The following is a 27,554-nucleotide window of genomic DNA, read 5'->3' on the forward strand; positions in this document are numbered from 1 at the left end:
GCTGGGGTTAGTTAAGCAACGGATTCTACAAACAACGCTGTTTTTACATTGTCCTTCTATGCTGCCACATCGTGGCCAACTGTGGCACTACACCTGCCTGCCACTCTACCTCCAGACAGAGCCTTCTCATGTATGCTAAAATTACCCCAAAGATACAGATGTAGTGAAAAGAAGGGCCACCTGTACCCCAATGTTTATAGCAGCAATGGCCACGGTCACCAAACTGTGGAAAGAACCAAGATGCCCTTCAACGGACGAATGGATAAGGAAAATGTGGTCCATATACAGTATGGAGTATTATGCCTCCATCAGAAAGGATGAATACCCAACTTTTGTAGCAACATGGATGGGACTGGATGGAAGAGATTATGCTGAGTGAAATAAGTCAAGCGGAGAGAGTCAATTATCATATGGTTTCACTTATTTGTGGAGCATAACAAATAGCATGGAGGACATGGGGAGTTAGGAGAAGGGAGTTGGGGGAAATTGGAAGGGGAGGTGAACCATGAGAGATTATGGACTCTGAAAAACAATCTGAGGGGTTTGAAGGGGCGGGGGGGTGGGAGGTCGGGGTACCAGGTGGTGGGTATTATAAAGGGCATGGATTGCATGGAGCACTGGGTGTGGTGAAAAAATAATGAATACTGTTTTGCCGAAAATAAATAAAAAATAAATTAAAAAAAATTAACGTAACTTCTCTCATGGGATGAACCACACTTCATTCATGCTTTGGGTCCTATGTTCTATGTATACCTAATGTCACTGTGGTCTCCAAGGAAAGATTCAGGGACTTCAGGCCTGAGGAAGTCACCACCAAGAACAGCAGCCTCCCCATACAAAGGGACACCTGACTCAAGGAAGAACTGCTGACCTACCTTTTGGGGGAAAGTTTTCCTGCCAAAGGGAAGGCTTTGTTTATCACTAACACTTGCTTACTCACCTTCCTTTGGGATTGAGTGGATGTGCTGGTAGAGCAGATAAGATGAATCAGTGATTAACCAAAACAGTAACTGGTCTACCACAGTCCAACCATAAGCAGTTCAACTTAACTAGTTCTCACCTGCACCCTGGAAGTAGTGGAAAATGACTGTTCATTGACATCATAGTGATGCCATGAAAATAATTAAATAAAAAAGATGTCCTATTGCCCTAATCCAAACTCTGGCTCATTTCTCAAAAAAAAAAAAAAAAAAAAAAAAAAAAGATGCAAAGATCTGTTTGACACATATTTTAATTTTGTCACAGCCAACAGCATCTGCTTATCTTATCCTGTCTCTGCAGATAATGGTAATATAACATAGTCTCAGAATCAGGGGCTCCAAAGTCAAACTGCCTGGGTTCCAATACCCTTGCTTTACCATTTACTTGGTGCATCTCAGTTTTCTCATCTGTAGTATGGGCATAAGAATAATTACAGTTTTCTGAGGGTGGTAGGAAGAATGCAAAGAGATGATGTGTGTGAAGCACCCAGAACAGCACTGGGTATTTAGTACTTAGCACTGGGTACATGCTCAAACATGTCAATGACTACAACTTTACATTGGGAAAAGATCCATTATAAACCACCGCCAAGGAATATAGTCTTAATCCAAAGCTTTTAGTGAAAGCAACTATTCTTACCTGTAAAAGATAAAACAGCTGCTGGTAGGTTTCTAGTGTTTTTCTCCTCTCTTTACTCAAACTTTTAATTCCCTGGTTGTCAGTGTTATTCAGTATTTGCATTTCTCCACCTTTTTTCTTATTCAGCTTCGTTCTGTGTGAAATTACATCCTGGAAAGGAATTTATGAAACGATTACTTTTTATTTTGCTGTTTTTTTTTTTTTTAATCTCTGCCCTTCACACACACCTTGAAACATGTATGTTGGAAAGATTAATTTTCCATATTTCCCTTAGGAAGAAACAAAGAACAGAGAATGTTAAAGGAAACTCAGCTTGCAGGTGAATTTAGCTTTTGTAATATTTGTTCTCCAAAGCTGTACTTAGCTGTTCTTATGATGTAATGTAGGCACCAATACATTTCAATAGGGAAAGCATTGTCTTTTCAACAGATGATTCTGGGATAACTGGAAATCTACATTTACAAGAAAGAAGTCAGACCCCTACCTCACACCACAAAGAAAAATTAACTCAAAAGAGATCAAAGAACTGAATGTAAGAGCTAAAACTATTAAATTTTTGAAAGAAAACCTAGGCATATATCTTTGTCCCTTTCGATTAGGCAATGGGTTCTTATAGATGACACCAAATGTACTAGTGACAAAAGAAAAAATAAACTGGACTTCATAGAAAGTAAAACTGTTGTGCTTCAAAGGACATTACTAATCAAATAAAAAGACAACCCACAGAAGGGGAGAAAACATTTGCAAATTATACATCAAATGAGGGATATAAAGAACTCTTGCATCTCAAAAATAAAGGTAGCCCAATCAAATATGGCAAAAGATTTGAGTAGACATTTTCCCAATTCATACCTTGCTGATGGGAATGTAAAATGGTATACCCACTTAGAAAACATTTTGGTAGTTCTTCAAAAGTTAAAGATGGACTTACCATATGACCTAGAAATTCCCCTCTTAGGTATATATCCAAGAGAATGGATGACCTATGTCCACACAAAAATGTGTACATGAATGTTCACAGAATTATTCATAATACCCCAAAAGAGGAAACAACTCCTATGTTCATTAACAGATGAATGAATAGATAAAATGTGGTATATCCATACAATGGAATGTTATTTGTCAATAAAGAGGAATGAAGTACTGACTCAGGCTAAAATATGGGCGAACCTCAAAAACACTACTAGGGTGCCTGGGTTGCTCAGTGGGTTAAGCCTCTGCCTTCAGCTCAGATTATGATCTCAGGGTCCAAGGATCAAGTCCCATGTCCGAGTCCATAGTCTCTCATGGTTTTGGGGTTTGAAGCGGTGGGGGGTGGGAGGTTGGGGTACCAGATGGTGGGTATTAGAGAGGGCACGGATTGCATGGAGCACTGGGTGTGGTGAAAAAAATAATGAATACTGTTATGCTGAAAATAAATTAAAAAAAAAAAAAAGTCCCATGTCTGGCTCTCTGCTCAGCAGGGATCCTGCTTCCTCCTCTCTCTCTCTCTCTCTCTGGCTACCTCTCTGCCTACTTGTGATCTCTGTCTGTCAAATAAATAAGTAAAATCTTTTAAAAACAAAAACAAACAAACAAAAAACCACTTTATTAAGAGAAAGAAGCCAGTCACAACAGACCACATACTGTGTGATTCCATTCATATGAAATATCCACAACAGGCAAATCTGTTCGGCCAGGAAGTAGATTAATAGTTTCTCTGCTGTAGGTGAGACTAGGCAGTACCTGTTAATGGGTATAGGTCTTATTTTTTTGAAGTGAAATCTTATTCACATGATAAACTCACCAGCTAATTTAAAAACATTTTCTCTCAGGTTTCTTTTAGGCCTATGGACGTTATGGTTTCACTATTTTGTGAATATACTAAGAACCACTAAATTATATACTTTGAAAGAATGAATTAGATATTCTCAAAAAATATACAAATATGCAGTGCAGCAATTAGAGATAGAAGTGAAAAGAATCCCCTAAATATTTAACAAAGTTAATTAAAAAAATTTTAAAAAAAGAGTTTATTTATTTGACAGAGAGAAAGAGAGCACAAGCAGGGGGAGTAACAGGCAGAGGGAGAGGTAGGCTGTCCACTGAGCAGGGAGCCCGATGCGGGACTTGATCCCAGGATGACCCAAACTGAAGGCATACGCTTAACTGACTGAGTCACCAGGTGCCCAACAAAGTTTATTTTATCAGTCATGCTCCTTTAACCATTTACAACAGAATCTTTGAAAAGGTGTGGTTGCAAACCTTATTACAAGGTCATTTCAGGCTACTGTGTTCCCTTCAAGTGCATAAAGGACCGTGAACAAGAGCAGGACTCCTAGGTAAGGGTCTACCAAATATTTTTACAGGGACCCACAGTACAAAATACATCTTACATCTTTTGCTGGTAAACACACATGCACGCACACACTCAATATGAAATACTTATCCATACTACTGGGATACACTCTGATATCTTCAATTTGCTTTTATTCTATTCAACTTCTAAAGATTCCTGATGTGACTCATTTAATTGCTTTCATGACCCCCTAGTGGCACATGACTCAAATGAACGCCAGTGCTCTAGAATGAGTGTCTTCTCTGCTATGTAATGCTGGGTCACTGTCCCACAGAGTAGGTGGCAATAAGGCTGTTTTTCCTAAATCTTCTGTCTGCTTCCTGAGCTCTTAGCCCAGCTTCCACTTGAGGAGTCCATCTGCAGCCAGCATCAGGATGTTCAACCACAGTTCCTGAGGCGGGGCACTCTGGGGATTTCAGACAATACAATGCTTTACTGTGCCTGCATCCCTGGATCACTGGTCCTCTAGAATCCCTGACCCCGGTCTGTCAGATGCCCGAAGGGACCCTTAGTCATTCTGACAACCATATAAGTGCCTGCCACCATTTCCAATTGTCCTTGGGGATGAGAACTACTGTCAGCTTTTGAGTAAAGTTCTAAATCTGCTTGTGTCCTAGCACCCTATTCTCCCATAGTGTGGGTTAGTCCATGGGTCAAAAAAAACCTCTTTGGAGTTCTGCTGTAAGATGATTCCTGTGTTTATACTCATTGTCCTGTGGGTCTATGATTTTACTCTTGTCCATTCTCAGCTTAGAGGGGGGCCACCTGAACTTCACCCCTTACTTCTGTCCTCCTCATTGTTAGTATGCAGAAAGAGGGGGATTTGATTTGTATCTCCATGAACTTTTAAAAAAGGCAGTATTTTCACCTTTACTTCCTAAGCACATGAAAAATTTCAGGAGGAAGAAAGGAAGTGTACCTAAGCATCCGTTAAGGGGAAGTCTGAGTGGGCAGCTATCTTATTGATAAGAAGTCCTAAAACACCACTAGATTAAGTCTGGTTTACAGCATATAGCCCAGCTTTCTTCTCTTCAAGTCACTGGCGAGGCACCGGGCATTCAAGTCTCTCAAATACATGGAGTAAATAGATTATCTTGGTTTTAAATATGCGGCAGACAAAAAAAAAAATCTTGCTATTTAACTCCCCTTCCCGTTATTTTCAATGCAGGTGGCTCTGGAAACTGAAGACTTTTCATTTGTTTTGCTCAGCTGTATGTTATGGTTTTTGACATACCGAGAAGAGAAGAGAGAAGAGGGGGCGGGAGTGGCAAGCAAGCTCGGGGGCAAAACTAAATTTCTCTCCATTAGAAGAGAGAGACATTTGGTGAGGCCAGGACATGGAGAACAATCCAGGACGGGAGCTGAGCAGCAGATGCTGAGCCCTGGAGGGGAGAGGATGGGGGGAACTAACAGCTGGACAGATGGAACACAGTGGTGCGGGTCATGGCAGGAAGCCCATCTTCCTTCTTCCCTGAAATCGTGTCTTGCTTAAGACTGCTCTTGTGTCAACAGAAGTTTTCTTTGCAAAGCTTAAAGAAGGAGCTAAAGGCCAACCAGGGCGGGGTTCCAAACGCATATGCTTTTCGCTAATGGAAATGTAATGTCCTTTATTCTTACCAATAAATCTTGAACATGGGAAGAACAGTGGTTTGAAGGAGCAACAGTATTTAACTTGTTCATGATACTCCCTCATTTTGATGTTGCTCCGATGGCCACCATTTTGTCCCCCTTCTCTGATCATAGGATACCTGCGTGCAGGTCATAGGTTGTAATATGAAAATTTTTATAGAAGGTGTAGAGTAGTACAAAGAGTTTGGGATTTGGAGACATGAAAGTAGGGGTACCTGCAGAGCCTGGCTTTCCCTGGGTTTTAGATAGCTCTGGCTTACACGTCTGCACTCCTATTATACACCACATCCATCAATGAGTATTTCAGGGGTTCAAGATTCCTTTTATTTCTCTTTTTTTCTTTTTAAAAAGATTTGTTTACAGGGCGCCTGGTTGGCTCAGTGGGTTAAGCCTCTGCCTTCGGCTCAGGTCATGATCTCGGGGTCCTGGGATCAAGTCCCGCATCGGGCTCTCCGCTCAACCTGCTTCCACCTCTCTCTCTCTCTGCCTGCCTCTCTGCCTACTTGTGATCTCTCTCTGTCAAATAAATAAATAAAATATTTTTTTAAAAAAGATTTGTTTACTTATTTTAGAGAGAGAGAGCGAGCACACACTTCTGTGAGTGGAGAGAGGGGCGGTGGGAGAGGGAGAGAGGGGATCTCAAGTAGTCTCCCCTCCTAGCATGGAGTTGGAATATAGGGCTCGACCTCACAACCCTGCAATCATGACCTGAGCCAAAATCAAGAGCTGGATGCTTAACCGACTGAGCCACCCAGGTGCCCCAAGATTACTTTCATTTTCCATTCAGATTTTCTTTCAGGCTAGTTTGAATTTTCAACTCCCTTCCTCCCTACTTCTCCAAGAAACTTCTACCTCAGTTGCTTTGTTTCCATCTCTAAGCCTTTTTCTTTTGCCTAAAACCAATGTTAGTCATTTCATTCACCCACTGACTTTCTGTGATTTCTAGGAGGAATGCCAATTGCCAATTTTACTATTTATTTATTTATTTATTTATTATCTTTTATTTATTATTATTTATTATTGATTGATTGATTGTAAGGTGTACGCCCAACATGGGACTTGAATGCATGACCTCAAGATCGAGAGTTGTGCGCTCTACCAGCTGAGCCAGCCAGGCGAGGAACATCAATATTAGAAAAATTTTAGAAAGCTGGAGTTCTTCCTTATAGATCAAGCTACTTCCTCTTTCCTCATTAAACACATGCTCAGTATGTATGTATGTGTGTATGTATTTAAACGATTTTATTTATTTACTTGACAGAAAGAAAGAGCACAAGCAGGGGAGCTACAGGCAGAGGGAGACAGAGCAGGAGACTTCCTGACCAGCAGAGAGCACAACCGGGGCTTGATTCCAGACCCCAGGATCATGAAATAAGCAAGCTGGAGGCTGATGCTTAACAGACTGAGCCACCCAGGCACCCCAATATGCTTGGTATTTAGGAAAAAAAAAAGATTCAAGAAGTTCAATTTCACCAGCCTCCCGAAGAAAAATCACTTTTTTTCTAGCTTTAAATAAATAAATAAATACACACACACACACACACACACACACACACACACACGTATGTGTATATATATATTTCACAACAAATGAAATTTACTGCTTTAAGTAGTACTATCTTTGCTCTTGTATTGCAAACTTGTATTGCAAACTTTAAACCATATTTAAAACCTTAAATGTTCTTTGAAAACATTATTTTTAGTGGCTATGTAACCTACATGTTCAACTAATTCTGTTGTTCTCTGCTTATTGTTTTTGTGTTTGGGTTTTTTTCACTTTTTCACTACTATAAAGCTTCACCTATACTATTCTTACCATTGGACTAAAAATGTGACTATTGGTAATAACACTAAAGACCATATGCTTAATAATCATTAGCTTAATTTCCAATAAGTAATCAATATTTGGAATTTGAAAACATAAGTTGAAAAATCACGTCTGCAAAATAAGTCAATCGGAGAAAGACAACTATCATATGATCTCCCTGATACGAGGAAGTAGAGATGCAACATGGGGGGTTAAGGGGGTAGGAGAAGAATAAATGAAACAAGATGGGATTGGGAGGGAGACAAACCATAAGTGACTCTTAATCTCACAAAACAAACTGAGGGTTGCTGGGGGGAGGGGAGTTGGGAGAAAGGGGGGTGGGGTCACGGACATTGGGGAGGGTATGTGCTATGATGAGTGCTGTGAAGTGTGTAAACCTGGCGATTCACAGACCTGTACGCCTGGGGATAAAAATATATTATATGTTTATAAAAAATAAAAAATTAAAAAAAATCACGTCTGTTTCACAATGCTATCAATTGGGAATACTTTTTAAAAATCTTCAACAGTCCTCAGGACCTGAAAATTTGCCACAATTTCATTTTCCTCATGAATAACAAGCTACATGTTACGTCTACTATTCAGTGTTTTGCAACAGCCTTTATTTTAAAAGGCAAGGCATTTCCTGTTTACAACTTTATGGGAGGAGGGTAAAACAGAAGTGGAAGGCTTTAAAAGGAATTTTCTGAAGGACCTTCTGGAATATATTATACTTTACAAATTCTCATGTTTGTCAAATAATACACTTTTTTTTTTAAAGGAGAAAAGTACTATTTTTCTGGATGAAATAATGAAAACAGACTTAAGACAGAACATTTAAATTGTGCTTTTCTTAATAGTTAGAAAAGATCATCATTTCCTGTTTTATAAATTGCTCCATTTTCTTCATTTTCTCTGCACTCACTATTTCTCTGCGAGGGCCAGAGACAAGAGTGCGGCATTCCCGTCCACTACTCTGCTGGCCTCCTGAGCTGCTCATTTCCCAGAACCACAGACTCAAGTTAGTGGCAGCTGGCACTCTGTGTTTCACTCATGGTAGCTTTCTCAGAGTTTCCAGGAAGTCAGCTTCCCATTCCCCTCCTAACCTACCCGTTTTCTAAAAATTGACGTGGCACTGGAACCGGGGCATGGAGAGAACTCTTACCCTACAAGTCTCCTTTCTTAGGTAAAAATGATACTTTTCACATGGTTTGAGAGAGCTCTGAAATGAGCACAGATACAAAACTATAGCATTATTTACTTAGAGGCTGTTTTGGGGGCAGTCCACTCTGTAGGGGCCATTTTGGAAATGTGTAAAGGTGTCTTTTTTTTTTTTTTAAGATTGCATTTTTTTTTATTTGGGGAGAGAGAGAGAGTTAGTGTGAGTGGGGGGAGGGGCAAAGGGAGGGAGAGAGAGAGAATCTCAGGCAGATGCTGTGTTAAGTGCCAAGCCCAGCGTAGGGCTTGACCACAATGACCCTGAGATCATGACCTGAGCTGAAATCAAGAGTCGAATCTCCAAATGCCTGAGCCACAAGATGCCCCGTAAAGGTATTTTTAAAAAAACATCCTAACAATTAGAAGGTACTACTGGTTTCTAGTGGATGGGGACTGGGATGCTCTGCTATCCTGCAATCTGTAGGGCATTCCTGCGTAACTTCTCCACATTTTGCATGGCTGGATTTGTCAACGTCCTGGTGGTCATTCTGGTATGTCAAAATTCTGTGATTATTTGAGCCTAAAAACTAGTTGTTTTAGATATAACCAAAATACATTTCCTCCCAATTTTAATATACACTGACTTTTCTAGGACTGCAGTTCGGTGGGGGAGATCAATGTGCTTATTCTGAACTTAACGAAGAGTTGTTTTCCATTCTGGGAAGTGAACTCACAGACAGTTCCCCCCTCACTGGCATTGGTCTCATCTGTGACTATTCATACTCCGTTAAGTTTGTGGTTACTCTGGGAAGAGGCCCAAGCCTCAGGCAACTTGATCACATCTTCTAATGGCACCGGGCCCATGTACTTTCATGTTGCAAACCATGTTTTTATTATCGATTACTTTTTTATATTCATGGAAAGGCCTCAGTCTCATTATGAAGGTACATATGTAAGTAGGCTTTGTTTCCTATAAATTTCATTTCAGAATGGCAAAGAAATCTTACAAAATATATTAAAAGGGCAGGGTCCTAAAATTTTGCAGGTCTGAGAACCATGAGAAAAATGGTCGGTGAATTTGGACAACACATTCTGGATTCCTAATAAGTTTAGCTGGACAAAGATGTTACGGGCAAATACACATGCTCCTTCTCTCTTCTGGGAGCCAAGGGCCCCACAGACCGCACTGACCTCCAGTGTTATCCTATTCTTCACCAGGAGCCCAATCTTGATGTCCATCAAGTTCAGGTCTTTCTCGAGCTGTTGATTGGCTCGGATCTTGGTCACCACTTCTTCCCTTAACCGTGCGACCTCCAGTTCCTCCTGAAAATCCAAGTTACTTTGGTCCAGTAGGTGTACAAATTTTCGGATTACTGTTAATGGTGGGTTTTCAGAGCCAACTGTGGGGAAAGAAGAGGCATGCTTTCATTAGGCATGGTTGGAACTATCATCAATAGGAGAAGAATCAGGTACTTCACTAAAACATTACGATAAAAATATGGCAATGGAAGTACTTGGTCACTATAATGACTTGTTCTGCCCATGTCAAGTCTGGATAGGGAAACTGATCTTATAAAAAACCGCATACCACCAATGCCATCTGGTCTGTCTTCTCATTATCTAATACTCATTTATCAGCCTTCTTCCACACTGCTTCCAGGACTCTCCCACTGAGAAGACAGTTCTACCTATCTGCGCCTTATTGATGAGGATCGTGAGAAGGTATGTTAACTAAGTTATCTCTGGGACCCTGTGGATGAACCAGATAAGAGACTCCTGTTCTTGCTAGAACAAACAGGAAGTGGCTTCTCTCAGCCCAAAATACCACGAGGGAGCGAGCAGGAATTAGGTGAAAGTTCAATTAGAAAAAGTCAACGCGAGGAGAACTGTAAGACCAAACAGGAGCTAATGGAATGACAAGTGGAACGCAAATTCTATGTGGCACAAATTAAAGGGTTTTAGTGGGGCACCTGGGTGGCTCAGTCAGTTAAGCGTCTGCCTTTGGTTCAGGTCATGATCCTGGGGTCCTGGGATTGAGTCCTGCATCGAGCTTCCTGCTCGGCCCTCCACCCCCCAATTTGTATTCCTCTTCTCGCTCTCTCTGTCAAATAAATAAATAAAATCTTTAAAAAAAAAAAAGCATCTTAGAAATTGAAATTTGGTCCTTGTCCTTTCCGCACAGACCAAAGGAGGGCACTCAGAGGCTGGGAGATCAGCCTCAGCTGTTGAGAGGGGGGTCTACATTCTAAAGGCGTTTTCTCTCAGTGTTTTGAAACTTAACTATGCTTTAATTCCATGGCATGCTGTCTTCACAAAAAATACAGTTGTTAAAGAGTTTAGTGAACACTGAGTCAACTGTAAGAATAAACGATGTGGACCCTCCGTGATGAATGATGACACACAGCAGCGCAAAGATGACTTGAAAAAGCTCAGCCCCATTGTGGCAACTTCCATCACCATCCTCTTCCTTACACTGAGACCCTACCCCATCTTCTTTCTACTTCCACCTTGGTTCTGTGGTGTTTTGACATTCAAGAAATAAGAAGAGTTAAAACAACCACGCAAAGAACTAACAGCATGAACCCCATATGGAAAACCAAATCTAGGGGCATCGGTATTCGTATTTTGCCACTTCTGATGGGCTTTATTGCAGAAATTACTTCGGCTCTTGGGACCTTTCTTTTCCTGATCACTGAAGCACATGTGAATTTATCATCTACTACTTCCAACAATGATGTTGCTAATGACATGGCCATTTTAGAAAAAGCCAGAGCGATGTTCCAGAGCTCACATATGTAGCTAAGCTGCGAGGACACGAGCCAGCTCACCTGGTCTCCAATTCTTTCTGCTCCTAAGGACCGCTTATCTCTGTATGTGCCAATAAACATGTTAGAAACAAATTAGTATTCTAGCTTTAGTAATTATTACAGCCCCAATTTAATATTTCCTCTGTCAGCAGAAGCCCTATGACATCTTCAGGCTCAGAATCACTTTGGGATATCTGAACTTCAGAGAATCACCTAACTTGACAGTCATCACTGGGAAGTGGGCTACATCACAGTTGCAATAACCAACAAGCCTAAATGAACTCCATTTCTTTCCAGAAGGAATGGGTGAAAATCGATGATGACAGACCAATAAAAGTGACTTTCTTTTTTCAGATTAAAAATGCCTTAGTCTTTGGGTGCCTAGGGGGCTCAGTTGGTTAAGTGTCTGTCTTTGGCTCAGGTCATGATCTCAGAATCCTGGGACTGAGCCCCATGTTTGCTCCCTGATCAGTGGGGAGTCTGCTTCTCCCCCCGCCCCCGCTCATACTCTCTCTCTCATATAAATAAATAATACCTTAAAAAAATGCCTTAGTCTTATAAAGATGCTGAATTGAGAAAGAAATGAAAAGTTACGTTTCAGTTACCACAGAACCACCCTGTTTGGGTGTTCACAGCCCAGAGCAGCCGAGATCTAACTTACTCACAAACATAATTTCTATCTACCTTCTATGCTTTAACATAAAATCACCTGGATTTTTAAATTGGAATTTCTTTTGTCTTTGAAATTTAAAAAATATGTAAAGGGGTGCCTGGTGGTTCAGTTTGTTAAGCATCTGATTCTTGATTTTGGCTTAGGTCATGATCTCGAGCCCTGCATCAGGCTCGGTGCTCAGCAAAGAGTCTGCTTGAGATTCTCTCTCTCCATCTCCTCTTCCCCTCCTGCTCTCATGCTCTTTCTCTCTCAAGTAAATAAATAACAATTAAAAGAAAATGTAAGCAAGTGAAAAGCATCCCTACATGTTACCTAGAATGAAATAAAAAGCAGCCTGTGTTCAGCTGGAAAATTTATTCTTGAAATGTCTTTCATGAGCAAGGGCAGTAGCAAACCTGTTTTAGTGTGTCGGGGCTCGGAAAACAAAAATCCCTATTTAGGCTTCTTGGAAAACCCTTAAAGGTATCCGCCAGCTGAGAGATGAATCTCATGAATTCGACAATGGAGAAGTGTGGCCCTGCAAAGACTAGTTGGCCTTCCCTTACTTAGCTTGCAGAGGGAATTCTGGAATCCAGCAGAATGATGTGTTACCCAATACATTTTACAGGCTGGAAGCAGAACTTGCTCTCTAAATCTTTCTGAGGCTTTTTCTTAACAAGTACCAAGGAAGACCTTTCTTGAGCCGTATACTTCACCCCAGAACTCAGATGGACTTTAGGCGAAAAGGGTACCAGTTAAACTACTTCCTTGGCACTGTGCTCACTATAGTACTCAAATTTGCTTCCTCCAAAAAATAAAAATGAGGGGCGCCTGAGTGGCTCAGTGGGTTAAGCCTCTGCCTTCAGCTCAGGTTGTGATCTCAGGGTCCTGGGATCGAGCCCCGCATCAGGCTTTCTGCTCAGCAGAGAGCCTGCTTCCCCCTCTCTCTCTGCCTGCCTCTCTGCCTCCTTGTGATCTCTCTCTCTCTCTCTCTGTCAAATAGATAAATAAAATCTTTTAAGAAAATAAGTAAAAATGAGAAGGAAGGCAGAGGGAGACACAGCACAGTGGCCATCTTCATGACTAAGATGCCAAGTCATAATTTTTTTATTTTTTTACCCTCTCAGAACTAATTCAGAATAACCTGACCAAAAGATGTAAAGAGTTTGTGCAATACTAGTAGGCTTATCAGCAGGTTCTTAATCTATCACATGTTCTTGTGATAGTAAGAATGTTAAAAATTCAGCATATTAAAAAAGATCTTCTCTATGTAAAGAACAGAACATACGCAATGTTGGGATTATAAATAGTACAAAATGTCAATGCTATTTCTGGGTGATTTTTATTTTATTTTGCTCTTTTAACATTTTCTATAAATGGCATGTCATATTATAATAAAACATTTTAAAAACTATAAGGACCATGGAAAGTTGAGAATGAAATTATAGGAAGATGTTTATGGTCATCATCAGGAGATGAGCTTTTCCTTTTCTTATTCATATTTTTTCCTTCTTACTCTTGTTTCCAAAATTTCTGACATGAACATGTTTTATTCTTAGAATGAGGGGAAAAAATCGTAGGCCAACAAAAAAAAAAACTAAACAGTTTCGAATAAAAGCTTATCTTCTGGCTCTTTAGCATTAGATTTCTGACTCTAGCTCAAATGTAATATAAAAATATCGGCATTTATGCCAACTCCTTTCTTTCTGAAGAAATCATATCCACTCTATGGATATGATTGGATATGGATATCCAATATGGATATGGATAGATATCCACTCTATGGATATACTCTACCTACCACTTCCGCTTACAACCGGAAGGCCCACTTCCTGCCATCAACATTCCTTTGTGCACCGGTTCAGAACCTAGGGTCTGAGATGGTCAAAACCTACTGAAAACAATGGACAACTTCTATTCCTGGAGCAGTCTCTTGTTTTTGTTTTTGCCTCGTTTAAAAAGAATCCATACTTTGTTGCAGAGTATAGATGATCCCCAGCTAGTGATGGCTTGACTTAGGACGCTTTTGACTTCATGATGGTGCAAATGCCACACATATTCAAAAGGAAAGTACTCTGAATTTTGAATTTGCAGCTTTTCCCAGGCTAATACCATGCCATAGGATGCTCCCTCAGGATGCTGGATAGCAGGAGTGATCCACAGCTCCCTGCCTGCCACATGATCATGAGGGTAAATGACCCATATACTCACCACCATTCTGTTCTCCACTTGAAGTGTGGTATTCACTAAATAACACGAGCTATTCAACTCTTTACTATAAAATTGGCTTTGTGTTAGATCATTTGTCCAACCGTAGGCTAATTTAAGTGCTTTGAGCACATTTAAGGCAGGCCAGGCTAAACAATGATGTTCCATCGATTAGATGTGTCAAATGCATTTTCAACGTAGGATACTGGCAACTTGTGATGGGCTTATTAGGAAGAACCCCATCATTAGTGGAGGAAGATCTGTACTTCCACTTACCCAATGTTTTGTAGTCATCTCTAGCTTTGTTTGCTCTCAGTAGTGACTGTATTTTCACAATTTCATTTTTCTGCAAAAGAATGAGACCAGTCATGATCTTCCTAAGGTCCATCTATTCCACGATTATAAAATTCAGAACTACCCAAGAACTGAGAGTATTTAAGAATGGGCACTACTTAGGAGCACCTCGCTGGCTCAGGTGGTAGAGCACGTGACTTTTGATATCAGGGTTTTAAGTTTGAGCCCCATCTTGAGTGTAGAGATTAATTAATTTTTTTTTCATTTTATATAAAAGAATATTTTAATTTTTGTCCTTAGGAACTATGAGAACTGTACATGATTTGCATATGAGACTACAAAACAATGGCCAAAGAAGAACCATCCACTCTATGACTTGTCTTTGGTCAGGTCACTCAGAATTTTCTTTTAACTAATTAATTTATTTTAGAGAGATATAGATAGAATAGATGGGGATGGGCAAAGATAGAGAGAGAGAGAAAACCACAAGCAGACGCCCTGCTGAACATGGAGACCAACACGGGGCTTGATCCCACCACACTGAGATCATGCCTGAGCTGTAATCAAGAGTCAGATGCTCAACCAGTTGAGCTGCTCAGGTGCTCCTGGTCACTCAGAATTATGTTATGAGCTACGACTGCTGTTGCTTGTCACCTCATGTTATTTTCATCTGTCTATTCATAAATTCGGGACCCCTTTCACATAAATTCGGGACCCCTTTTCCACATACTGATATACCATATCTCCGATGCCTGGTTGGAATACTGATATTCTGTGCCATGTTGTCTTCTTACTGATATCACCCTTTTGGTAGGCTTCACTCTCCCCTGACCACCACATCTCATTCGTTGCTAGAAAAGATACTTTGATTGGGTTTTCCCCTCCCACCCGTCTCATGACAGGAGTCCTGACCCACTCACCCAAGTAGCTGCACATGGTTCAGAGATCTCTCAAGAACCAAGTTGCTCACTATTTCAGACTCACGTCTTACAAACTGATGAAATGCCTCTAATACAGGTCTCTGAGATATGCCTTCTACTGGCTTTTCCTGTAAGTTAGTCTTTGTTTTTTTTCCTACTGAAGGACTTGAGGCTCTCTCCCTTCCTCACCTGACACTCTCAAAAATAAAATCCTTTTTTTTTCTTTAAGAATGAAAACCATTTAGAACTGACAATAGTTAGATGAAATGCATTCAATGTTTATTTTTTGCATATTCTTTGTAGAGAAAAGGTCAGGTAAGTCAGCTAAAAGTATTGACAAGATTGTATGGCACTGTTTATAAAGAGATCTAAAGTGGAAGAGAATTTTAGCCCCAAATTTAGATGATTCACCCCGTGTTCACTTATCTATTCTTTAAAAGATCCTGAAAAAATTCTTCCTGTGGGCTTCTATTTAAGTTTTTCAGTCACCAGTTAGAAAAACTTTACAAGTAGTGTTGGAAAATACTCATCTGGAATCTTTTCTCTTTGGCATTACTAGCCCACATCTGTTTCTTCTCACACATTTCCTATGCAGTCCTGACTAGTAAAGTCTCACTCTGAACATGAGTTCTGAATAAAAAAAAGTAAGCCTCATGGGACGCCTGGGTGGCTCAGTTGGTTGGACGACTGCCTTCTGCTCAGGTCATGATCCTGGAGTCCCGGGATCGAGTCCCGCATCAGGCTCCCAGCTCCATGGGGAGTCTGCTTCTCTCTCTGACCTTCTCCTCGTTAATGCTCTCTCTCACTGTCTCTCTCTCAAGTAAATAAATAAAATCTTTAAAAAAAAAAAAAAAAAGTAAGCCTCCAAATATTATCACATTGAGTTTTTAAGACCTGTTGTTTCCTCTTACTGTTCATTTCCACCATTTACCTTTGGACTTAAAAACGAAACATAAGGTTACTGGTGTATAGAGTCCAACTATCCATCCAACTAAATGACACTAGTGTTTTAGACACTGAGCCAAAGACAGCTGGGCAGACATGAAAATATCAACCTCATCAAAAGCTCTGGTATGTCTTAGGACAAAACAAAGCAAGTACATGAAGACATTTCATTTTTTCTTCCTGAACTGACAAGATAGCTATTTAATACAAAGACTACACAGGAACACTACGCAGCCAGCATATACAATATGCCAACAGCCTTCTACTTGGGTTCTCTTCTGAAAACATTTCCACCATTTACTAGAAATCATTCAATGAGAACATTCAACAAAGCATTCATTCAGTTCATTCTCAGCAGGGGGAAATCCACTTGTGTGTGTCTTACATGATCTCTGAAATACTGCAGTCGTGCAAGGTAATTCCTCCGTGCAACTACCATCCGAAACCAGGACTGAATCTAAAAGAGTTAAATGGAGAAATCAAGGCAGTTATTAAACAACCTTTAATATTTTTTCACGCAGTCTTTCTAAAGATAATATTGATATTTTGATAAAAAAAGAAAAAGTGAACAGCCCACCAAATAATTAACATCCTAAGCATTATCTTCATCTCCTATTCCTGTTGTTACATTTTTCCTAGGGTTTTGAAGCGTTTTATACCTTATGGTATGGAAAGTAATGTAGCTTTGTACCATTTTACTTTCATCTTAGGAAATAAAAACCAAGAGGGTAAGGGATTTTGCTGAGAGCTGGAGCAGGTCAGAGAATCAAAAGACAAGTCCAGGATTTCTTCCAGCATCCCTTAACAGCATCCAGGATCCTTTAGGTCTTTATAGGAAAGCACATCCAGACTTCTGAGGGACAAGTTGGGACCTACAGTTTTCTGATACAACACAGGCTTGTGCTCCATGGCGAGCAGAACATATTACCAAGGAGCACAATGGAACTAGATGATGTCATTCTCTGCCTTCACAGTTTCAAAGGTCTTTTGAATTAATCTCATTTGATTTCAATCTCTGCTATTCCAATTCTCACCTGGATTTCCACATTGTCTAAAAGTTCATTTCTCAGTTGTCCTCTGTTTTTTAGCACTGGGCAGTGGGCACCACAGTGTCTTTTCTTTTTCTAAACTCAGGGCCGTCAGCCTGGGTGGAGAGCTGGGTTAGACCTACTCACCCCCCACACGCAGGTCCTAACTTAGTTCTACTTTTTCTTGTCACTGGTTTTGTATTTGCCTAACAACTAAGGTTCTGTACTGTTAAGTTTTGTAAATGTTATTAGTGAATATGGTTAAGAGAGATGTGAAATAACAGTGTTTTCCCCAAAGCCTAAATAATCAATTTGGAGTTCCTAGAGAAAGAGCATTTATAGGTTTTGAAATACTTGCACAATTGATTCTCAAAACTATAGAAAGGACCTGAGCCAGGTACAGTGTTTTAACAGACTTGAAGATGATCAGCTGAGTAATGGACATGGGACTCAAACCCACGACATAATTCATATGTCAAGACTTCTATGTACTCTTTCCATAATCTGCCTTCCAAGAGTAAAACTAAAATGAAGAGAAAGGTTTAAGTCAAGCACTTGAGGGCCACCTGGGTGGCTCAGTGGGTTAAGCCTCTACCTTCAGCCCAGGTAAGGATCTCAGGGTTCTGAGATCGAGCCCCAAATCTGGGCTCTCTGCTCAGCATGGAGCCTGTTTCCCCCTCTCTCTCTTCCTGCCTCTCTGCCTACTTGTAATGTCTCTGTCAAATAAATAAATAAAACCTTAAAAAAAAAAGTCAAGCACTTGATAAGGTGGCAAGGGATGTTTACCTTCACAATAGAATCAACATTATTAATCAACATTTGCCGCCTGTTCAAATATGCTTTCCGTTGTTTACATCCCTTCCAAAAAGCCTGTGGAAAAGAGCAAGTAACAGAATTATTTATGTGCAACAATTTCCCACTTTATTTTAGAAAGCACAAGAACAGAGTGCATCTCAGGAGACACTGATCTGGGACACTGTCGGGGCCCTCCCTTCCAAATCTCATGGGGATACCATCACTGGGGAGTGTACATTATATTGAGCAGAACATACCAGATCATGGCTTGTCCCAAACTTGGGAAAGCACATTTACCAGGTAGAACCCAGTTTCCCATTTGAAAGCTAAATTTTGCCAAGGTTCTGGGTGACAAGAAATAATAATAATAAAATAGAATTGTCCTGAAACATACAAAGATATTAACTGAGTACTGCTACCATGTGGTAATGATACCAGATGCTTCAAAATAATGGTTAGTAACTATCTTTATTCCAGCAAGTGACCCACTGTGGCCCAGACCAAAGAAGGCAAATGTTTGGCTGATTTGTAACTCTGGATCCCTGAAAAAAAGGAGTGCTGTGGCTGATCATTTATTATCTTATCTACATGAAGTTAGTGATGCTTCATCATCAAAGCTTTAGTAGGTTATTACCATGAAAGAGAACTTTTATATATGCAACACTTACAAAAACTAGAAACAAACTGGTATCTTTAGAATGATTAAATACAAAAATAAGTTTATTCCAGTTCATTTCTGAGAACGTTTTTTATTGAAACAAAGCTTTGGAACTCCCTTCGATCCTCTCGTTTTGTTTTCATATTAGAAATGAAATAGAACCATAAGATACCTGGGAATAAACCTAACCAAAGAGGTAAAGGATCTGTACTCAAGGAACTACAGAACACTCATGAAAAAAATTGAAGAAGACACAAAAAGATGGAAGACCATTCCATGCTCTTGGATCGGAAGAATAAACATTGTTAAAATGTCGATACTGCCTAGAGCAATCTATACTTTTAATGCCATTCCAATCAAAATTCCACCAGTATTTTTCAAAGAGCTGGAGCAAATAATCCTAAAATTTGTATGGAATCAGAAGAGACCCCGAATTGCTCAGGAAATGTTGAAAAACAAAATTGGCGGCATCACGTTACCTGATTTCAAGCTTTACTACAAAGCTGTGATCACCAAGACAGCATGGTACTGGCATAAAAACAGACACATAGACCAGTGGAACACAGTAGAGAGCCCAGATATGGACCCTCAACTCTATGGTCAAATAATCGACAAAACAGGAAAAAATATCCAGTGGAAAAAAGACAGTCTCTTCAATAAATGGTGCTGGGAAAACTGGACAGCTATATGTAGAAGAATGAAACTCGACCATTCTTTTACACTGTACACAAAGATAAACTCAAAATGGATCAAAGACCTCAATGTGAGACAGGAATCCATCAGAATCCTAGAGGAGAACATAGGCAGTAACCTCTTCGATATCAGCCACAGCAACTTCTTTCAAGATATGTCCCCAAAGGCAAAGGAAACAAAGGCGAAAATGAACTTTTGGGACTTCATCAAGATCAAAACCTTCTGCACAGCAAAGGAAATAGTCAACAAAACTGTTGAGTCAACAAAACAAAAAGTCAAAAAGATGCAACCCACGGAATGGGAGAAGATATTTGCAAATGACAGTACAGACAAAAGGCTGATATCCAGGATCTATAAAGAACTCCTCAAACTCAATACACACAAAACAGATAATCATATCAAAAAATGGGCAGAAGATACGAACAGACACTTCTCCAATGAAGACATACAAATGGCTATCAGACACATGAAAAAATGTTCATCATCACTAGCCATCAGGGAGATTCAAATTAAAACCACATTGAGATACCACCTTACATTAGTTAGAATGGCCAAAATTAGGAAGACAGGAAACAACATGTGTTGGAGAGGATGTGGAGAAAGGGGAACCCTCTTACACTGTTGGTGGGAATGCAAGTTGGTGCAGCCACTTCGGAGAACAGTGTGGAGATTCCTCAAGAAATTAAAAATAGAGCTTCCCTATGACCCTGCAATTGCACTACTGGGTATTTACCCCAAAGATATAGATGTAGTGAAAAGAAGGGCCATCTGTACCCCAATGTTTATAGCAGCAATGGCCACGGTCGCCAAACTGTGGAAAGAACCAAGATGCCCTTCAACGGACGAATGGATAAGGAAGATGTGGTCCATATACACTATGGAGTATTATGCCTCCATCAGAAAGGATGAATACCCAACTTTTGCAGCAACATGGATGGGACCAGAAGAGATTATGCTGAATGAAATAAGTCAAGCAGAGAGAGTCAATTATCATATGGTTTCACTTATTTGTGGAGCATAACATAACATAACATGGAGGACATGGGGAGATGGAGAGGATATGGGAGTTGAGGGAAACTGGAAGGGGAGGTGAACCATGAGAGACTATGGACTCTGAAAAACAACCTGAGGGTCTTGAGGGGGCGGGGGGTGGGAGGTTGGGAGAACGAAGTGGTGGGTATTAGGGAGGGCACGTATTGCATGGAGCACTGGGTGTGGTGCAAAAACAATGAATACTACTATGCTGAAAATAAAAAAAATTTAAAATAAATTTAAAAATAAAGAAATGAAATAGAAGTTTCTTGTTAAAAAGGATAAATACAAAAAGTGAAATTATTTTTATAAATTTCATGTCTACATATATCAAACTACATCATTCATTCATCTGAAAAAAGGCATGTGGAATTTTATTACCATTTAAAAAATATGTCCTGTAATGATTCAAAATAAAAGTTAGTATGGTAAAAACAAATAAATAAATAAATAAAAATCAACTGAGCACTTGTTCCAGACTTCACTCAATCCAAATCCCTGGATATGACAAAGTATTTTAAAAAAAAAATACTTTCCTCTTTGAAATAATTAGAAACTCACAGCAAACTCCAAAAATAAGAGTTCCATGTAACCTTCACCCAGCTTCCGCTAATGGTAAATCTCAAAAATAGGCTGTTAAAGCAGTTCGCTACAGTGTTAGAAAAGCAAGCACGTGGACCAACAACTCTGAGGGATCCTGGAGGAGAGAAGGTAGTTGGAATTGGATTTAAAGAGGGAACCACAGAATCAACATCTACAAAAATAAAAGAATATCTACAGTGTGGGATGGCTCTAAGCTTGAGGGAGCCTCCGGCAGCACTCAGAATAACTTTGGGTAAGTTGTTACCTTATCCACTCATCCACTCCAAGCTGTGAATAAAATAGCAAAGATGGGAGTGTGGGGTTCAGGCAAAGTACAAAGGAATACAGTCTTTTTGAGGGAATTCAGCAATATCAGATTTAACACTATTTAACCTTTCACCTAGTACTTCTAATTTTCTTCGTATCTAGCCCAAGAAAAGCACCCGTATAGAAGAACTATATGTAAGGGTTTTGCTGCAGCATTGCTTATAATACTAACATGTGCTTAGAGCGGAATGTTTACAAATGGGAAAACAGATCAGCTGCAACTGCGCTCCTAGTGAGGGATGCTACGTGGCAGTTACGAAGGATGAGATAGGGTCAGATATATTGACTACAGCGGTGTTCTGTATTTTGAGGAACAAGACGATCTCCAAGATACAATGCAAAGAAATTGTAGTTTACCACACATACAATATGACCTGTTAACAAAAAAAAGAAAAACATAGTAATATGTGTTTCTATGCAAAGAATCTGTACTCAATGCCTAGATGATGATGTATGAGGATCTAGTAGAGAAAAGGTATAAAGTACAATGTGCCTATGTGCCCACCCCTACTTAGACTTAGCTGCTCTACAAAAAAACTCCTCATTTTTTGTTATGTATGCTCTGAAATGGGCAAACATGGGGTAAGCATATACACTGTAGTACTGTACACAACACTGTACACACATTACTATGTATTTTGTATGCATTATTCCAGTCAAGATAGGTTATTAGATGGAGGATTACTGGCTCCATAATTGATATTTGAAATGGAAAGCTACTGTCACACTACCCTCCAAAGAGTGTAGGACAGATATTTCTTTCCCCAGGGTCTCACTGAACTGACAAAAATTAAAAACATTGGTGATGTCCAAACCGACAGATAAAAATTGCTCTTCATTTTTATTTATACTTCGATTTCCAGAAAAGTGAAGAAACCTTACCTTCCTACACATACCTTACCCTACCCCATTTACAATACAATTTCATTTTGTCCATATATATATTTAGAACCATGTAAGACAATGTTAAAATTTTTACTTCAACTGTTAAACATAATTAAAGAAATTCAAGAGTAGGAGGAGAATATGTTTACCTACAAATTTACTTTCCTTGTTCTTTCTTCCTTCCCAGTTTCTCAAAATTCTTTTATCATTTTCTTTTTTTTGTTTAGAGAACTTTCTTGGTTATTCTTTTAGGGCAGGTATGGGAATGATAAGTTCTGTTAATTTTCCTCTTCATTGGAGAATGTCTGGATTTCCCCTTCATTCCTAAAGATTATTTCTGGTGGATAACGAATACTATGTTACTTTCCATGTTGTGCCATTCATCATCTCCATAGGTCCTTATGAAAAACCTTCTGTCATGAGAACTGCTTTCCCCTTATAGCTAAGTTGCCATCTCTATTTCCCTGCTTTAAAGATTTAAAATTTTTTTTTGTTTGTTTATTTTCAGAGGTTTGTGATGCGTCTTTGGGTACATTTGAGTTTATCCTTTTTGGGATTTACTTAGCTTCTTGGATTTGTGGTTCTGTGTCTTGGACCACACACAGGAACTTTTCAGACATTATTTATTTCAGGCTTTTCCAGTCCTTCTCCTTTCTCTTCTCATCTGAAACTCCGATGACACAACCATTAAATCTTTTGTTATGGTCCCACAGATGCCTTGAGGCTTTGTTCATTGTTTTTTCAGTTTTTTCTCTCTGTTGTTCAGATCTAGTAATTTCTATCATTTTATTCTCTAGTTCACTAATTTGGTCCTGTGTTTCCTCCATTTTGCTTCTGAGTCCATCCAGCGAGTTTTTTTAATACGTAGTTCTATGTCTTAGCTCTAAAAATTGTGTTTTTTTCTATCTTTTTATTTCTTTGCTGAGACTTCCTATTTTTTCCTTTGTTTCAAGTGTGTTCATAATTGCTTACCATAACATGGCAGCTTTAAAATCTTTGTCAGGTAATTAAAACATCTCTGTTATTTGTATTGGTATCTATTTTTTCTTTTAAGGTTTACTAATTTGTGTGTGAGAGAGAGAACACAGAGGGATAGTGAGGAAAAGCAGACTCCCTGATGAGCTGAGAGCCAACGCGGGGGTTTGATCCCAGGACCCCAAGATCATGACCCCAGCAGAAGGCAGATGCTTAAGTGACTGAGCCACCTCCCCACTCCTGTATTGGCACCTAGTAATTGCCTTTCAAAATTTATGTTTTGTTTGGTTCTTGAAATGTTTATTATTGATTGAAATGTATACAAATTGGATATTACATGGTGACTAATAAGACTGGATGTTTTTTAACCTGTTCTAGGTGGTTTTCCCTGACACTGTTCTGGCAAGGGAGGAACGCGGTGGTGCTGCCTCATTACTGACAAGCAGGGGTAGAAGGTCAGGTTCTCTGCCTAGCCTCTATTGAAATCTGAGGTGGGGGCTGCTTATTACTGCTGGGTGGGGGCTGGGAACTCTGACTACTCCCTAAGGCTGCGCCAATACCACTCTGCCCAGGCGGGCAGTAGTGCTGTGTTACTATTCCCCATACAGCCTCCACTGAGAGCAGAAGGCTTTGCAGCAGCTGGCCTCATTACTACTGGGTTGTGATCGAAGTCCTGACTCTCCACCATGCCTTCTTTGATTCCATCCAGCAAGGAAAGGGAGGGCTGCCACATTACTGCTTGTGAGCATGGAAATTCATGCTCTGTGGGTATCTGGGTACCTTGTTAGAGTCTACTAGGGTGGAGGGCCAAACTCTCGAGTCGACTTTGTGGCATGACTGGTGTGGGGTCACAGATTTGTCTGTGTTTTGTTTGTTTGTTTGTTTGTTTGTTGTTTGTTTGTTTGTTTTTTCCTGTGCTATTTGCCTAGAGTGGAGAGGTTATTGTCTAAAATTTTTGTCCTCCTGGGCTGCACCTTTCCTGGAACTTTGGCTACAATACAGGCTTTTGTAGGAGTTTCTGCCTGCACCCACTGGCATGTCCATGTTGCCAGTCTCTGCAGGAAGAAGTCTGAGATATATGAAGCTAAAAGAGAACCACAGAACTCACCTCCATGTCCTTCCTTGGGTCTCAAGGTTCCCAAGGCAGTCTGCCTCTCCTCTCCATTTTTCACAGTGTTATGTTTGTTTACAAATAGTGTCTGGGGCTTTTAGCTGTACTCAGAGGAAAGAATAGGGAAACCTAGCTGTATTCTGTATTCCCAGAAGTGGGAGTTAAGTCCAAATGGTTTTTAAGTACCCAATGTTCTAGAGTTTCCTATACTATTAAGGCCATATGAATTTATTCCTCGACAGATTACAAGATTAAAAAAAATCAGAAGTGTAAAAATTAGTTATGATTCAAGAGGGTCACCTTAAAAACTATTAAAACTGAGTTCTTCTAAGTGATTGGTTAAAAAATGTGTATATATAGTTAATTTTCTGCATGTGAAAAATAATACAATAGAAAAAAGATGATATTCATGATACCAACAATAACTAATTAATGGAGTAAACTTAAGAAATAGGAATATATTTAATGCTATATGGTGGGAAAGATTAATAAATGGTGAGGTATAGTGATTACTGAACTAGAAAATTCATTATTGTAAAGATATCAATCTCCTCGAATAAACTAAAATCTCAATGTAATTATTACAGAAAATTCAGGAATGGGTCTGGAACCTTATCAGCTGACTTTGTACTAACTATTGAACACATGTTTTTCTCCTTTAAGCTATTATGATGATAAAGAATTCTACAGGAAGGTAAATTATTGAGGATTTAAAACTGGAGTGAGCTTCATAGTGCTTCTCAAACTGTACCATGTATACAAAATCTTTGGAGGTTTTTTTTTTAAAAATGCAGATTAGGGGGGTGCCTGGGTGGCTCAGTGGGTTAAGCTGCTGCCTTCAGCTCAGGTCATGATCTCAGGGTCCTGGGATCGAGTCCCGCATCAGGCTCTCTGCTCAGCAGGGAGCCTGCTTCCCTCTCTCTCTCTCTGCCTGCCTCTCCATCTACTTGTGATTTCTCTCTGTCAAATAAATAAATAAAATCTTTAAAAAAATGCAGATTAGGATTTAGTGGGTCTGGGTGGGGGTTTCAGGTAATGACAGTGCCAGTATATGCCCTACACTTCAAGTAATAAAGATCTAAGCAAAGAAAAAGGATTTTTAGTTGATGGCCCATTTAGAAAATGCCACCATGGGATCTGTCAGTGCGGCATTTCTGAGATGATGGGAAAAACTGTCATCCACAATTGCTTGCAAAAGTGTCCTGATGGCTATAGAGACTAGGGAAAGGGAACACTAGCTGTGGGTTATTGGGAGCCATGGCAAATTAACTACTAACACATTCACTGTGATGGGTCTCATTGGTGCTTTCTATGTTTTTGTGGGTAACACTTTTAAAGCACAGAAATGTGAAAAACTATATTCAAACATACCCCATTTTTAAATTCAAACTGAAAAGCAAATAAGGTATTAGGATAAGCTGAGTTCTTCCTTCTGCTTTTCTGGAATTATCTAAACTTCAGAAACACTATTAATCTTATTAGCTCAGATTCACAAACCTTCTGGAAAATCTGTTATAGTAAAGACTAATGTAATATTGACACATTCTTGCACTGGTAGAATGAACCCATTTGTCCATTCTGTAATATTTTTTCATGTACCAAGGAGTCAATGTTCAACAACAGGATTTTCCTGGAGGTTTAATTCAGTATTTTATCTCTTTACTGATTATGCAGAGTTTTCTGAAATCATTCTACACTTATTGTTACTTTCCCCAACCAAGGCTACTTTGGTGGGTATAGACTTTGGTCTACAGAAGCAGAATACTATATGCCTCTTCCTTGTTAAAATTATACTTTCTTTTTCAATTTTTAAGTTTTAGTTCCGCCAGAACTGTTTTTTTTTTTTACTCAGTGCTAACAGAAGTTCTGTGCTAGGCCATGAGACTGCAGGCTTTTCTAATTAGATAATGTTTATTAAAAGCAATTATGGGTATACAGTTGGGAGAAAGGAGTTACTGATGAAAATGCAAAAGGAGACAAAATTCTAAACCATAAAGCCATTTGCAAGCAGCTTTTTGCAGACAATTAGAGACAGAATGTGTTTACAGTAGTGTCCATTTCCTTCTCTGGCCGGTCTAAGAACTTGTGGGAAAATTTAGAACAGCCATCTTTTTGTTGGTTTGTTTTTTTTTCTTACCATAAATGTATTTTCTGTGTAATACCTATTTAACAAAGCACATTTTCAAAATATCTAGACCTCAGAGGTTACTGCTCTGTTTTATAGCCTTTATAACTGTCAATCTCTAGAAAATTTGGCTTGCTAAATTGGTTGCCTTGTTTGGTAACTGGGCACCCAGGACAGTAATATCCAAATTACCAACTCTAACTTCTGAAGCATAAATTCTTGTGTGACCTCTTAGCCAAGAAAACCCTAACCATTTATCTCTTTTTGTTCTTAGCTCCAAGGGAGAAAGCCCACTGATCTTCTAGAGTAGTCACTTACATTAAAACAACATGAGGGCACCTGGGTGGCTCAGTGGGTTGGGCCTCTGCCTTCGGCTCGGGTCATGATCTCAGGGTCCTGGGATCGAGTCCCACATTGGGCTCTCTGCTCAGCGGGGAGCCTGCTTCCCTCTCTCTCTCTGCCTGCCTCTCTGCCTACTTGTGATCTCTGTCAAATAAATACATAAAATCTTAAAAAAAAATAAAACAACATGATGCGGGAGGGTCCCATCAGATTGCCCCCTTCCTCCCCACCTGCAGACTCTCCCACTGCTCCAGGCAATCTGAAAGCTGCTTCAGAGAAGCTTGCTTCTCTTTCTTTCCAAGATGCCTGTAACACTCTCTGAAGTTTAGTAATTCACTAATTCCCTCATTCCCAGGGCTAAGTTTGGGTGTTTGCCACCATTATGCTTGTTCCTAAGTAGCAGCATTCCAGCATTCCTCAGTTCAAGGAAAAAAAATACCACAGCTGTCTATTTCTTCCCGCTCAGTTTTGCTGATCTCTCCCTGTATCACAGCAGCAATCTCAATGTCGGCCGATTATCTGTCCTTGGAGCCATCATCTCCTCTCTTTGGGCACTGCTGAGCACCTAAGGGCCTCAAAATGTGCCGAGTCTGTATTGTGAGTCATCCCGCTTCATTCTGACA

General features: G+C 39.8%; 1 protein-coding gene across 4 annotated transcripts in view; it reads right to left on the reverse strand.

Moving 5' to 3' along the window:
• IQGAP2 (IQ motif containing GTPase activating protein 2) overlaps positions 1-27,554 on the reverse strand; it is a 290,099-nt gene that overhangs the window by 35,920 nt on the left and 226,625 nt on the right. For all 4 annotated transcript variants that reach the window (XM_032335922.1, XM_032335919.1, XM_032335921.1 and 1 more), the window contains 5 exons: positions 18,193-18,276; positions 16,764-16,835; positions 14,496-14,565; positions 9,744-9,952; positions 1,621-1,770 (listed from right to left, as the gene is read on the reverse strand). In XM_032335922.1, the coding sequence (XP_032191813.1) occupies positions 1,621-1,770; positions 9,744-9,952; positions 14,496-14,565; positions 16,764-16,835; positions 18,193-18,276 (585 nt within the window). The remainder of the gene's footprint in view (positions 1-1,620; positions 1,771-9,743; positions 9,953-14,495; positions 14,566-16,763; positions 16,836-18,192; positions 18,277-27,554) is intronic.

Source organism: Mustela erminea, chromosome 3, assembly GCF_009829155.1.
Source record: "Mustela erminea isolate mMusErm1 chromosome 3, mMusErm1.Pri, whole genome shotgun sequence".
NCBI lineage: Eukaryota > Metazoa > Chordata > Mammalia > Carnivora > Mustelidae > Mustela > Mustela erminea.